This window comes from Echinops telfairi, unplaced genomic scaffold (assembly GCF_000313985.2).
Source record: "Echinops telfairi isolate 266 unplaced genomic scaffold, ASM31398v2 ScPeMD7_2565;HRSCAF=3150, whole genome shotgun sequence".
Classification (NCBI taxonomy): Eukaryota; Metazoa; Chordata; class Mammalia; order Afrosoricida; family Tenrecidae; genus Echinops; species Echinops telfairi.
The window spans coordinates 1,783,452-1,797,781 of record NW_022106463.1 but is presented as its reverse complement, the minus strand read 5'-3'; the positions used below and the strand labels follow the sequence as shown (position 1 = coordinate 1,797,781).

Here is a 14,330-nt window from a genome sequence, read left to right as displayed (position 1 = left end):
AGTGTTGTGTGGTGAGAAAAGGGGAGGGGGGGAAGCAGCACTCCACGGACAGGGACGAACTTGGTCACATGTCCAAACTAGACGATAGGACAGGTTCAGGAACTAGCAAATGGGCAGGCTCACACTACATGGAGAAAGAGCCCCACAGATGGTCACAGCAAAGCCAATGCAGGCAAAGTGGTTGAAGAAATGTGTGGGATGCTACCCTGTAGACTACCCAGGGGAGTCTTTGAAGGACTCTCGATAAAAGGAGTGGCACTCCTCTCTGGGTTTTAAGGGATAATTCTGTCTTCGGTGGGGAGAAAGGATTAGAAATTGGACCCGAGGAAGCAGCTGCAGGAATTTTTTAACTAGGAAATCACAGGGTGCAGAAGCGCTGCTGGGCCTTCTCACCTCCGAGCCCGCAGGATGACTCTGCATACAAGACGAAGCCAGTGTCTGTTCTTGTCCTCTCCCCTTGGCCTAGTGTGCCGCAGGACTTCAGGCTGGCTGTGTGGTCACGTGGGTGCAAGGGAGCGTGCTAGATGAGCCCTAAACAATAGCCTAGACTCATAGGAGAGAGACCCAGGCAAGACGGTGGCCTCCAACCATTACACCACCTCCCCCTCACAGAGGAATACTGCCACCAGCCTGCGTTCCGTCTGATATTCTCAAGCCAAACGGACCTCCAACCCTGCTCCCAACCCTGGGCTCCCATCTCAACCAGGACAAAGGCAGGAGGCGGCCAGATCAGAGGAAGAGCCGAGTAAGGAGGCCAGGGCACGTAATCTGGATTTTAAGACTCCGCTCAGCTGGGACAACAAATATAGAGGCAATTCTGCTGAACACAGATCTGCTTTCTTGGTCAACCAATACATCTCAGAGTCCAAATCATCAAGCACAGGCATGAAAGATAGGGTGGTCATCTCTAAACTGGGGAATAGGTGATGCTCTGCGGGCAGAAAAATAACAAGCCTGGTCCCTACTTATGGTTAGGAGCACCTGAGTGGTGCAAACAATTAGCATGTTCGCCGGCTAACCACAAGGTTGGAGGTTCTAGTGACTCCTTAAGAAAAATCCCTAGCAAGTTCTTTCTTTTTTTTTAACTTAGCCATTGGAAATCCTATGGGAAACCGTTCACTCCTGACCCTTTTGGGGTCACCAGGAGTAGAAATCAACTCAACTGGTCAGGCTGGTTCTACTTCTGTTTACTCATTAATGTCACCCTCCTGAAATGCTTCTTTTGATAGATGTCCTCAAAGTCAAATCATATATGCAAACTATATTTTTACATATATAATACCTAAATAATTATGCATGTCTATTTTGAAATCCACCTGCACAAAACTAAAAGTTTTGTTTGTTTAGTTTTTAATCTGGATATGTGACTTTTAAAGTTTGAAGACAAGTGGGATAAATGATCTATTGCCCCGCCCACTCACTCAAAATCAGAGAACTTCAGTCCTCCACACCAAAAGCTTTTTATCGAGCTCAATTGTGATTGACACGGCAAAATCTACCTCACACAAAAAGTGAGGGGGCGGGATTTAGAGGGTGAAAAAAGGACAGCATCCTCTAATATTTATAAAATAGAAAAGTCTGATTCATCTTGTATCTTCATATCTTTCTTAAAGTGTTGACAGGGAGCATTAGGAAGTAAATTCAAGCCTACGATAAAAGACTTTTTTTGGTGTTTTTTTAATTATTAATCTCTCAAGGAAGCACTGAAAAAAGAAAAGACTTAGATATATAACTAAAACGTATCTGGCCTACAGCCTCCTTTAAAAAACATTAAAGGCATTTGTCTTCTGGACCATCATCCAGGATAAAGTGTGGGTATCTGCTGTTGCAGCCCCGTGGGCCATGCCACTGCCTCCCAGGAGTTGCTGTCACTCACTTTGGGAAGGCAGAAAATCATCTGTGTCTTTGGACGTAGGTCCACATCACATTCTAATGACACAGGCCAACGTTCAATTTACTGCCAACTGGAGTATCTCGGTGAAACTACAACACGCTCCCCGCTCTTGCATACATATGTATGTTATATGGATAGAAAAGGAACACAGCTAGACATTTTTTCCTGTGTAAAATGCCCTCCACTTCCCTTGCCTAAGTACCCCAGACTTTTTCCTACTCTGAATTTTTTCACTTTCAGCCTGTTACAGACTGAAATCAAAGTTGTCGTATTTCAACTAGTAGAGAGCACATCTTCATTCGACCATCAATAATTGAAATGAAAAATAAATTCATTTCTCTATAAGTTTTAAGGTTGAAATTTCAGTGTAGTGCTATAATAGATTACTCATACAGTTCACCAGAAAATGTGTTAAGTACCTCCTGTGTACCAGGCCAGGAGTCCTGGTGGCTTGGTGGTTTGGACACTGGGCTGCTAATGGCAAGGTCAGTAGTTCAAACCCACCAGCTTCACCAAGGGAGAAAGATGGTGTTGTCTGCTTCCATAAAGTTTACAGTCTCAGAAACCCTATATAGGCCTCTTGAATCAGAATCAAGTTGATGGCAGTGGGGTTGTTTTCTGGTTTGGTGTGCCAAGCACCATTCTCTAGAGACGAGAGGGAGTGGAGAAACACAAAGGGGCAAAGTCAGTCCTTTCTCCACAGGTGGGGAACTCCCTGAGGGCAGCAAATGAGCCGCTGCCCAGACCTGCGCCATCGCCCCTCGTCTGCTGCAGATCGGACCACTGCACTGTCATTGACTGAGTGAGGAAGCATCGGTCCAGGCCTCTCTTCTTAGACTGACAGCTCTGCTGAGCCCTGCGCAATTTCACGCCATGGCAACCCAGGAGCTCCACCGGGAGATGGGCAGGGAGGGCCATAGGCCAAGCCTCCAACCCAGGTCTCCCACACCTAAGGGGAAAAATTCCACCAGTGAGCCTCCAAATCTCCCTGGAACTTCATAAACCCAAACTCACTACCATTGGATCTATTCCAACCCCTGGGGATCCTACAGGCCAGAGGAGCACTGCTGTTTGTGTTCCTGAGGTTATGGGGGTAGACAGTGTGTCTTCCTCTTACAGAGAGACTGGGGCTATGAACTGCCGACCTTGTGGTTACTAGCTCAACGTGTAACCCCCTATGCCACCAAAGTTCCTGGCATTTGATAAGCCACAATAAATATTCCTGGCTGCCAACCTCAAGGAACTTACACCTAGTGGAGATGAGAAGTGAGATGGGGGTGGGGGGGTGGAATAAACCCAAAATACTTTCAAATGTTCATCGTATTCTCATTCACCTTCAAAACTGTCGACCCAAATTTCCCTACCTCCCTTCTCTCCTCACAGAACAGAAATCTGTAGCTCACAGAGAGGGTTTATAGTCACTTCCTGGTCTATTTCTAATTTTAATTACAATGTGAGACAAGACTTGGGACAAGATGAGTTCAATTCATTTTTTAAAAACAACAACCCCCATTCGATGCAAGAAGATGGAATTTTCCATACTTGAGACTTTTGTATGTTCTTGATAAGGAAGATGGTCTGGCAGATATCTAAAGTCCGGGCAAACTGTGAGCTAGTGAAGACCCAGAGGTGATTGCAATCAATAAAAGTGGAATGCTTTTCCTCAGTCAAGAATCCCATTCCCCTTCCAGACGCAGTCCTTTTGCCTTCCCGCTGTCTAGGAAAGGAGTCGCTCCAACTGAATAGGAGGTGCCAATGCGGGTGGACTCTCCCACAGTACTTACTGATCCATACAGCTCCCCCTTCTCGTTCATTCCGAGGTAGAGTCCACTGTCGACGCCGCGAATGCTGACCAGGCCCACCGCTATACTGATAAATTCCAGAATGCCTGTGGAACACGTGGGGAACAGGAGAAGCAAGTCAGTGGAAAATGCACAGTGGCTTCTGAAAGGACACCTATGCCAGCTCCCAACTAATGCCTCCTCACACTTGGCAAGGAATTGTCTACACACTGAAACCAATGACCGAAGTGAAGTGATTTTTCAAGTAAATTCTATCCAGTAGTAAGCCAAACAACAAACCCACTGCTTTCCAGTGAATTCTCACTCCTGGCGACCATACAGGGCGGAGTTGAACTGCCCCATGGGGTTTCCAGGTCTGTCACCAACCTTGCTGGACACAGACTGCCTCCTCTTTCTTCAGCAGAGCAGCTGGTGGGTTCGAACAGCCTACTCTTCAGTCAGCAGCCCAGCACTTTGCTCCCTAAGCTACCAGGGCTCCTTAGCTGAGAGCAATGATACAAAACACTTTTCACCATAATGATGGACACGACACACTTTAAGACTAAAACGACACACTTTAAGACTAAAACGTCGGGGAAGGTGGGCTGACATTTAGCACCCTACCATTTGATCTCCATTATGACCCATGTACATTTGTTCCACTTTTTAGTATTTTCTTCATTCTTTCTGATTGAGGTCTTTGATCTGTTTTACTTTGTTATTCTTGGTAGTTTTCTGATGGTGGTTGTCCTTTGCTTCTTAATGGTTGTTTTTTTTTATATGAAATCCAGGATAGGTGAATCTATAGAGACAGTAACTGTAGATTCACGGTTCTTTGGCGGGGAGGGGCCAGGGGAGGTTGGAAGGAAATGGGGAGTCGATAATGATGAGTACAAGAGTGAAGAAAAGGCTCTCCAACTCAACTGCACAACTCTTCTTGATGCGAACTGTCTGAACGATTGAATCGTACGATATGTGCACTACATGCCAATAAAACTGTTGGGGGTAGGGAACAACACCAATAAGCCTGCTGGGAAACTAGATGTGTGGAAAGAGAGCCATTCTAATAACAGAGACCCTGAGAACACTCCCACGGGAGGAGGCCACAACCAGGGCCGCTGAGCAGCTTGTGCAGACATCGTTGCACGGGAATCTGAGCTGCTGCGTTGCCCGGCATCGAGAGCCCAGTGCCATTTTCTTTTTCCCCTTGGAAAACAAACCTTTAAGCGTTCTTTTGGTTTGTTTGAAATTAGCTGGTGTGTCACAAAAGAATGTGAGTCAGTTTCCATTGTTCTTGTCCTCCTCGTGCAACCATTCTGACCAGTGTTTAGGTCTGAGGGGTAAGGAATCTGGGAGGTACAGTAGTAAATAAAAATTTAAAAAAACACTGGTACCGGAGGCATCAAAGAACAAAAAAAATCATATCATTATGAATGAGGGGGAGTGCAGATTGGGGACCCAAAGCCCATCTGTGGGTAACTGGATATCCCCTTACAGAAGGGTCACCGGGAGGAGACAAGCCAGTCAGGTGCAGTGTAGCAATGATGAAACATACAACTTTCCTCTAGTTCTTAAATGCTTCCTCCCTTGCCCACCCCCCACTATCATGATCCCAATTCTACCTTACAAATCTGGCTAGAACAGAGGATGTCCACTGGTACAGACAGGAACTGGAAACACAGGGAATCCAGGACAGATGACCCTTTCAGGACCAGTGGTGAGAGATGCAATACCGGGAGGGTGGACAGAGGGTGGGGTAGAAAGGGGGAACCGATTATAAGGACCTTCATATAACCTCCTACCTAGGGGATGGACAACAGAAAAGTGGGTAAAGGGAGACATCAGATAGCATAAGATATGACAAAATGATCATAATGTATAAATTATTATATAATTTATAATATATATATTGTGGGTGGAATGAGGAGCTGATCCCAAGGGCTCAAGTAGAAAGCAAATGCTTTGAGAATGATGATGGCAGCAAGTGTACGAATGTGCTGGACATGATGGATGGATGGACTGTGATCAGAGCTTTACAAGCCCCCAATAAAATGATTTTTTTAATCCAAAGTAAAACCAAGTGTCTATATAGATATGCCACCAATGGATGGATGACAAACAAACAAATATATTCAAATTAACCCAGAGAGTGAACACAGGACAACGACCTGGCCCCATGTTACAAACGAGAAATGAAATCTTTGTGTAGGAGCACTGATGAGTTAAAACCACAAAAAAGGCGATGCCGAGAATGGGCTTGTGTCTCTCAAAATAAGACCCTGAGGCACTAACCATAGATTGGTTTGTCCAGAAAAGGAGCCAGCCCACTATTAAAAAGCCTTACTAAGCTCCATCTGAGAATTAAAATAAGCTTGAACACATCTGAACTATGTCTGTTTTAACAGTGTTATCAATTTTTGTTATACTGATCTAAAGCACAACGACTGATTAAGCAACTAAAATTGCATCCTTTGGGGGTGGGGGTGGGGTGGAAACGTTGCCTGCAAAGATGCTCTTGATTGTATATACCCATGTGTACCATATCCCCCAAATCAAACAGAACAGTGAGCTTTTAAATCCTCTCTCCCTTTGCTTACCTCACTCAGAAGCTCACCACCTCCAAAACCAAAACCCACTGCCACGGAGTTGATTCCAACTCACAGTGACCCCACAAAGCGTTTCCAAGGCTGCCCATCTTTCCTAAGAGAGAAACGGTCTCCTGCAGAGCGGCTGGTGGTGTTGAACTGCCAACCTTGCAATGAAGGAGCCCAGTGCTTACCCCATAATGCCACCGGAGCTCTTTACCAGCATCTCAGATGAACAACAACAACCACAACAAATCCAGAATGTTATGATCACACAACAGCTTCAGTTTCTCTGTCTGGTTGTGTCAAGATGATCACCACAGGATACATTTAGAGCCAAGCTAATATTACTTGTGCACAGCAATTATCTCATTTTTGTTACAATGTTACACTTTTCCAATGCCTATCTAATATTGGTGTGTTCAAAAACACCCTCAAATATTGAAAATTTTAACTAGTCTTGGAGTTGTGAAAACCAGTAAGGGTTGTTGTTGCTGGATGCTATTGGGTGGGTTTCAACTCACAGCAACCCCATAGCCAACAAAAGACAGCCCCACCCCGGCCTGCTCCACCCTCGTCCATTGCTCTTACGTTTGAGCCACTGCATCAATCCATCTCATCCAGGGTCTTCCTCTTTCCCACTGTCCCTCTGCTTTACCTGGTCGCACAGGGGTTGCGAATTGAGCTATGATCTGCAAAGTCTACAGTCCAAAACCACCAGGCACTCCATGGGAGAAAGACAGGGCTTTCTACTCCAGAAAAGAGTGACCGTCTTGGAAACCCACAGGGACAGTTCTACCCTGCCCGGTAGGGTCTCCATGAGTCAGAATTGACCCAACAGCAGTGAGTTTTAGAGCTACTTTACCAAGCATAATGTCCTTTCCCAGGGACTCGTCTCTCCTGATAACGTCCAGGGTAAGACGCTGCTAGCAGTCAGTCTCCTGTGACTAATAAAAAGCCCTCACATGGAATTTTAGAAATTAATTCTGCAACTCTCACGATGCAGACTGGGCGGTGGAGGTCAGTAGAAGACATGAACAGCACCCATCTAGTAGGCAAAGGATTCAACTCAAGAGCAAACGCTACTCGGGAGGGATAAGTAGAAGAGAAAAGTCTTACAAAGGGTTGTCCTATTTCTTCTCCAAGAGGTGTACATAGCGCATGTTTTCACCTGCCCAAGTACCTTTTTCCCCTAGACCTGCAAATCTATTTCTTTTTAGAGAATGTGAAAACCGCTATCAAGAGGCATGACAAAGTATGTTTGGCATCCCGACCACACAGGTGTCTATCAGGGAAGTTCCGTCTCAAAGCAGTTGCTCACCAGCCTTCCAAACCTGACAACCCCAGTGAGGAAACTAAGGTCGTGTGTGTCTCCACGCACTTCTCTTCACATGGCATTCACGCCTCTCTGAATGCACGCATTCGGTGGCATTGAACTACAGATAACTCTTATGATCCGTGCATGTGGGTCTCAGCCTCAGACGAAGAAACAGCCTGAGACAGGCCTCGTCCTTCACCTGACCTTCAGCTTAGAAGCTGATCGATGTCCAAATTTCATTACGGATGGAACAACAAGAAGCATTCCACCCCTTTTAAAGTCTTAACCATTTCATCTGCCAGGCCAGGGAGGGAAGCTTTCCTCACAAAGCTGAAAGAAACTGGCGTTCTCTCAAAAGGCATTTGACAATCTTGCCATTTCCCCTAAGCCTGGGGCAGCTCTGAGAACTAATCTTATTCAACAAGAGACTGTGTGATTTCACAAAAACCAAATGAATAACAAAAATAACAATAATAGTTGTAATGATGACAACACTTGAGCATTTAATGCATGCCAGTGTAGTCTCAGGACAACCCTGGTCTGATGGGGGAAGTGGGGCTTAAGGAGATTACCCCATCTTAACAACCCCAGCACCAAAGATCCCATACATTACATTAAAAAAAATGCTTTTTTTAAAGTTTTCATTCCGTTCAAAATGTTTTCCATTATGGAAAACACATGATTTCTATAGCAAGGAAATGTTCTGCTTTGATTTTTGTTGTTGATGTTGCCACTAAAGTCCTGTGTTTTCAATAATAGAGTGTATTTTGATGGAATGAAAGCTTTTAAATACGATGGCCTGCTGAGGTAACCAGTGGGACACATATGTCCCAAGGGGAGGTTCTGGTGCTGGGGTGGATGAGCCCATTTCTGCAGAAGCACACAGTTATACAAGCCCATCCCCCAGGCTAAATGTGGCACAAGGGATTCCCACTGAACCCCAGAAATTAAACATGTAAGGAGGCATTATATATTCCAGAGGTCATAAAAAGGTTAAGTAATTTGACCTCAAACAATCTGATTCCAATGCCTAGATCCTTAGTTATCAGGCATAGCTGACAATTGATTTTAATCTTTTTCACTTCAGAAACTACTTCAAATATCTGTGATCTCTGTACCATTTTGATACACTTATGCCCTCACTGGGAACCTAGTTGCATCGTGGGTTACAAGTTGGGCCACTAATTGAAAGGTCAGCAATTTGAAACCACGATCACTCTGAGGAAGAAAGATGGGGCTTTCTACTCCAGTAAAAATGTAGTCTCAGAAACCCCCCGGGGTAGTTCTATTCTATGCTATTGGGTCGCTATGAGTTGGGATCCATTCCATAGCAGTGAGATGGCTTTGAGTAACTAGTAGGCATTAGCTAAGGAAGTCAGACTGCACTCACCAGCAAGTGGCACTGAAAGTGGCAGGGCAATAAAAATTAGGTGAGCTACACAGCCCACATGGAAGAAGCACACCAGCCTGTGTGATCACGAGGTGTTGAAGGGATCAGGTATCAGGCATCAAAGAACAAAAAAATCAAATCATTATGAATAAGGGGGAGTACGTATTGGGGACCCAAGGACCCATCTGCAGACAACTGGACATCACCTTACAGAAGGGTCACGGGGAAGAGATGAGCCAGTCAGGGTGCAGTGTAGCAACGATGAAACAGACAACTTTTTTCTAATTCCTAAATGCTTCCTCCTCCCCCCACTATCATGATCCCAATTCTACCTTACAAATCTGGCTAGACCAGAGGATGTACACTGGTACAGATAAGAACCGGAAACACGGGTACTCCAGGGCGGATGATCCCTTCAGGACCAGTGGTGAGAGTGGCGATACTGGGAGGGTGGAGTGGAAAATGGGAACCGATTATAAGGATCTACATATAACCTCTTCCCTGGGTTGGGGGGGGTGGCGGACAACAGAAAAGTGGGTGAAGGGAGACATCGGACAGTGTAAGATATGACAAAATAATAATAATTTATAAATTATCAAAGGTTCATGAGGAAGGGGGGAGGGGGAGGGAGGGGAAAAATGAGGAGCTGATAACAAGGGCTCAGTAGAAAGCAAATGTTTTGAGAATGACGATGGCAACAAATGTACAAATGTGCTTGACACAATGGATGGATGGATGGATTGTGATAAGAGTTGTACAAGCTCCCAAAAAAATGATTATTTTTTAAAATTAGGTGAGCTACTGAGGCTGTGCCCTTTCTACAGGTATATCAAGACCACAGAGGCCAAAGTGCTGTCATCATGCAGAGCTCAAAGGTACAAGGGTCTTTACAAGACTATTTACTTAAATGTTTTGTGCGCAGACCAATTGCGGCCACCAAGTCACTGCCATCATTCCAACTCATAGCAAGCCTCTAACGCAAAAGTAAGCAAACCCCTGCCAGCGAGTTAATTCAGACTCTTAGTGAGCCTCTAAGGCAAAGTAGACCTGCCCCTGTGGGCTTCTGAGACTGCCACTCTTTACAAGAGCAGAAAGCCTCGTCTTTCTCCCAGAGTGCCTGCTCATTTCGAACTGCTGACCTTGCAGCCCAACAGATAGCCCACTATGCCACCAGGGCCCCTACTCACCAGGAAAATATTTACAACAGAGAAAATACACATGAGCCAACTCTGTGGCAATGAAGCTTCCCTCGCACCAGCTCAACTCTTGCTGCAGGTCTGCCAGACACCCCGAAACGCTCTCACTGCCATGCCAATGCCGACTCATAGTGACCTCACAGGACAGAACAGAAATAGCCCTGTGAGCTCCCAAAACTGTAACCCTTTGGGAGTAGAAAGCCTCAGTGGAGTAACTGGAGGTTTTGAACTGCTGATCTTGTGGTTTGTAGCCCAAGAATAACCCAGTGTACCACCAGGGATTTCCTATACCCAAGCTCACTTGCCATCTAGTCAATCCGGACTCAGATCAACCATATAAGGCAGAGTAGAACAGCTTTCACAGAAGTAGAAAGCCTCATCTTTCTCCCAAGGAGCGGGTGATGGTTTCAAACCAATGACCTTGTGGTCTGCAGCCTCACTATGCCACCAGGGCTTCTGAAATGCTAGCCAAGTAGCGGTTGGTGGGTTTGAACTACTAACCTTGAAGCTAGCAGCCCAGCATTCATCCCACACAGCTCTAGCAGGACTGACATCAACTGACAGCAGAAAATGACTCATTCTGGCCCCCAGAAGAGTACCAGGAAGGTGTTCGCTGAGCTTCATGTGGGTCATCCCCATCCTAGATCCCTCACCCACAGAAGGCTTCTGATGTTATAATACAACTGCACAGGTAGAACCAAAAAAGGGACTGTGATGAGTCCTGCCAGTGTGTGTGTGTGTGTGTGTGTGTGTGTGTGTGTGTGTGTGTTTGAGGGGGGTGGGGGAAGAGCAGTGATGGGGGAGATGAGAGGCAGGCTCACTCATCCAGCAGTAACATTCCCAATTCTTATCAACTCAGTATTGCTACTTTGCTCCAGACTGCGTAACCCAAACCATTTAAAACCTATGGCCCCATGTTTTAAAATGGGACAGTCTGCTATCTGAAATGCCCCAGCTACGTTCTCAAAACTTACAGAAGGTTGGTTTTTGTTTGGTTTGGGGATCTGGACACTAAAACTAAAAGAGAATACACTTGAGGAAAAATAATAATAATAAAGACACAGATTAGTAATGGCGCTCTTGTTATAATCATTATCATTGTCAAAGCTGGAAGGGAAAGTATCAAGATCTATCTCGGCTTGGGGTGTGTTTTCCTGTGTGTGTGGGTGTATGCATGCATCTTCTTGGCATTGACAAGATAGCTGTCAGTTGTAGGCATATATTCATTCAACAAACTATTGTAGACCCCAAAAGAGCTCACTGCTAGAAGGACAAATAAGTAGATCGATGTAGGAGGCTACTGGAAAGACGGAAAATCTGAAAGGGGCACTTCACAGGAGGAGAAGCTATCTATTGACTCCAGGCAGAAAAGGCTTTGTCAGCATCTCTATCTGCCTGCTCCTTGGAAAAGGAAGATGTCAAAAATCATGGCCTAGCTTTTTTAAAGGTCAATTTAGTGATCTGAGGGCACAGAGAACACCCAGTAGCGTGCACCCAGCCATTCCACCACGTACCAAGAGCACCAGTGTTGAAGGTCAGAAAGACCTGGCAACAGGACCCACCTGTCCTGACTCAGATTGGAATCCATATCATCACACATACCATCTTGCCCAAGAAGAACTGTATGACCTCCACCACCAGCCCAATTAACTCTCCTCTGGGCCTAAGCCTGAGCCAAATGAATGTCTTCAACTGTGCAAACAAGACTATTGCCCACGGCCCACATTACTTGTTTCTCTGGGGGTGTAGTAGAGAAATGCTGAGTCAAGAATGGGCCATGGGAGATGCCCATGTAGACTTACAAATGTTTAGTCGTCAACGTAGGGGGGTGGGATTTAAGGGAGGGAAAGAACGGGCAGACCTCAGCCTTGTGTACCACGGTGGCCAGCAGTCACAACCTTGCCATCCTCAGCTCAGGGAGGTCACAGTTATGGTTAGGAATGGGATGACATGGAGCACATAGTCAATGATTAGTGTCATGTTTCTCTTTTCCAAAGGTTCTGAAGGGGAACATGACCACTGAGCCCTCCGGTGATCTCTAGTCCACATGACCAGGTCAGTTCGTGGGATTGCTTCAAAGAAATAACCTGGTGAAACTTCCTCACTTCTGCTAAAATGGGCCAGCTCCCCAGAACCCACCTGAACTCAGCCTCCCTTCCAAGGCCAGCTGTGGGAAGTGGGAAGACAGTGAAGCAGTTCCATCTGGGGTCTGTAGAACAGCAGTTAGCAGAGCTACTTCAGACAACATGCTTTGGGCTGCTAGACACAAGGTCAGCTGTTCAAAACCACCAGCTCCTTGGGGAAAAGATGAGGCTTTTTATTCCTATAAAGAGTTACAATATCAAAAACCCAGAGACAATCCTACCCTCTCCTATAGGATCACTGTGAGTGGGAACAGATTCGATGGTAATGAGCTTGTTTTGAATTTTGGACTTCAGACAACAAAACATATGAACACTGCTGAGCAAGACATGGCTTGGGGCTCTCAGAAATAGATGATTGAACCCCCATCCCACAGAGCTTCCTGCTATCTTAGAGAATTCCACACCAGGGCTGGTCCCATCCATCATCGCAAGAGTCTTGAATCAGAGTATTTCAATGTCCAAAGCAACTTAAGCAAATCCCACTGTTTACTTAGGAAATGCTAACTTAATGAGGAGTTACAGCCACACCAATTTAATGGGACATTGAAGAGCCAGATAGACACTTTTTTAAAGTGTAAAATCCCTGGAATAAAAGGTTGGCTTGTTTGTTTGGTTCGTTGGTTGGTTTTAATTCTTTAAAACACACAGGAGCATATCTCTTCCTTCTAGAACAACTTCCACCTGCCACTCCATCCCCCTTTGAATGCACAGCTCATCTGGAGTCCTGATGAAGGCCCACCTTTCATAGCTGCCAGGCCAGGCCGAAATGGGGGTGGGGAGCGCTCCAGCTTTCCAGAGACCCATGGTTCTAGCAGCTTCCCTTGGGTCTATAGGCACTATGCAAGTTAAGTAGAGGGTCAGGATCACCACTTTTTCTCTTCTTTTTTTTTTAACGCTGCGTTATCGTTGCCACCACTTGATTTTCCGCTCACTTTTTTTTTCTGTCGAGCAAGACAAGAGAGCTTTAAAAGCGAAAACCCTGAGAAACATTTGGGAACGTCTTGTTCCTCCAGCCTTGTACCCACAGCTACAATCCCCAGCTCCTCCTGGTTCTGCTCAGCCTGACCTCCACACCTCCGCCCCCACAAGAAAAAACAAAGGGTCCTCCCAAGGTCCCACCTAAGTTGCCATCACCCCCACAAACACACACACACACACACACACACACACACCTCCCCTGGCAGCTCGCCAGAGGCAAGCTTCGACCTCCACCCCCACGTCCCCTGCACTGCCTCTGCTGTGTCACCACCGAGCGCGCCCGCAGCCGCAGTCACCTGCAGCTGCCATGGGGGTGGCAAACATTATTTCCCCAGCACGTTTCCTTCTGCCGTTTCATCTCGCAGGTAGAAAAGGCACCTTCTATTTTAATCCAGGTGTAAACCGCCCCCTGCCCCTGCCCCCTTCCCTCAGTCACCCACCCTTTTCTAGGGACTGTGCAAAGAAACTGAGGGTGAAGGCAAGCCCCCAGGAGGCTGCAGGGCCGAGGGGGAGGGGGCTGCAGGTGGGGGAAGGGAGAAGGGCAGAGGTGAGGGAGCGGCTGGGAGCAGGGAGCCGCGCTAGGTGTGAGGCGCTGCGGCAGCACCTCGGGCCCCCTCCTCCTTCCGCCGGCTCGCTCCCACCAGCCCGCCCACCGGGTCCTAGCGCCGGCCCGCCGCACCACGGGCGGGGACGCGGAGCCCGGGTAGGAGGCGCCCGTTGCACGCACAGCGCCGCAGAGGGTTGCTAATATTGGGACCTGCCGCAGCGGCAGCAGCGGGAGACCGCAGCACTGCTGTCACCCCGGGGGCCCCCTTCTCACTGCAACCGGATGAAAGACTTAAATAACCCTCCTGCCTCACCCTCCTCCCCCGCCCCCACTGCGCACAGCCACCCACTCCGCTCCATCCAAACCCCGGTGAGTGGCTACGCCGAGCGCCCTGCGCGCCCTGCCCCCGCGGCCGGCGCCCCCAGATCCCAGCGCGGGCTCGGAAGACTTAAATAACCCTCCTTCTGCGCCCTCCTCCCCCGCCCCCACTATCATGA

General features: G+C 47.1%; 1 protein-coding gene across 1 annotated transcript in view; it reads right to left on the bottom strand.

Annotated features, from left to right (window-relative positions):
• The window catches only part of FGF9 (fibroblast growth factor 9), a 51,207-nt gene that overhangs the window by 32,903 nt on the left and 3,974 nt on the right, over window positions 1-14,330 (bottom strand). Inside the window, exon 2 of the mRNA XM_004714822.2 lies at window positions 3,679-3,782. Within this exon, the coding sequence (XP_004714879.1) occupies window positions 3,679-3,782 (104 nt within the window). The remainder of the gene's footprint in view (window positions 1-3,678; window positions 3,783-14,330) is intronic.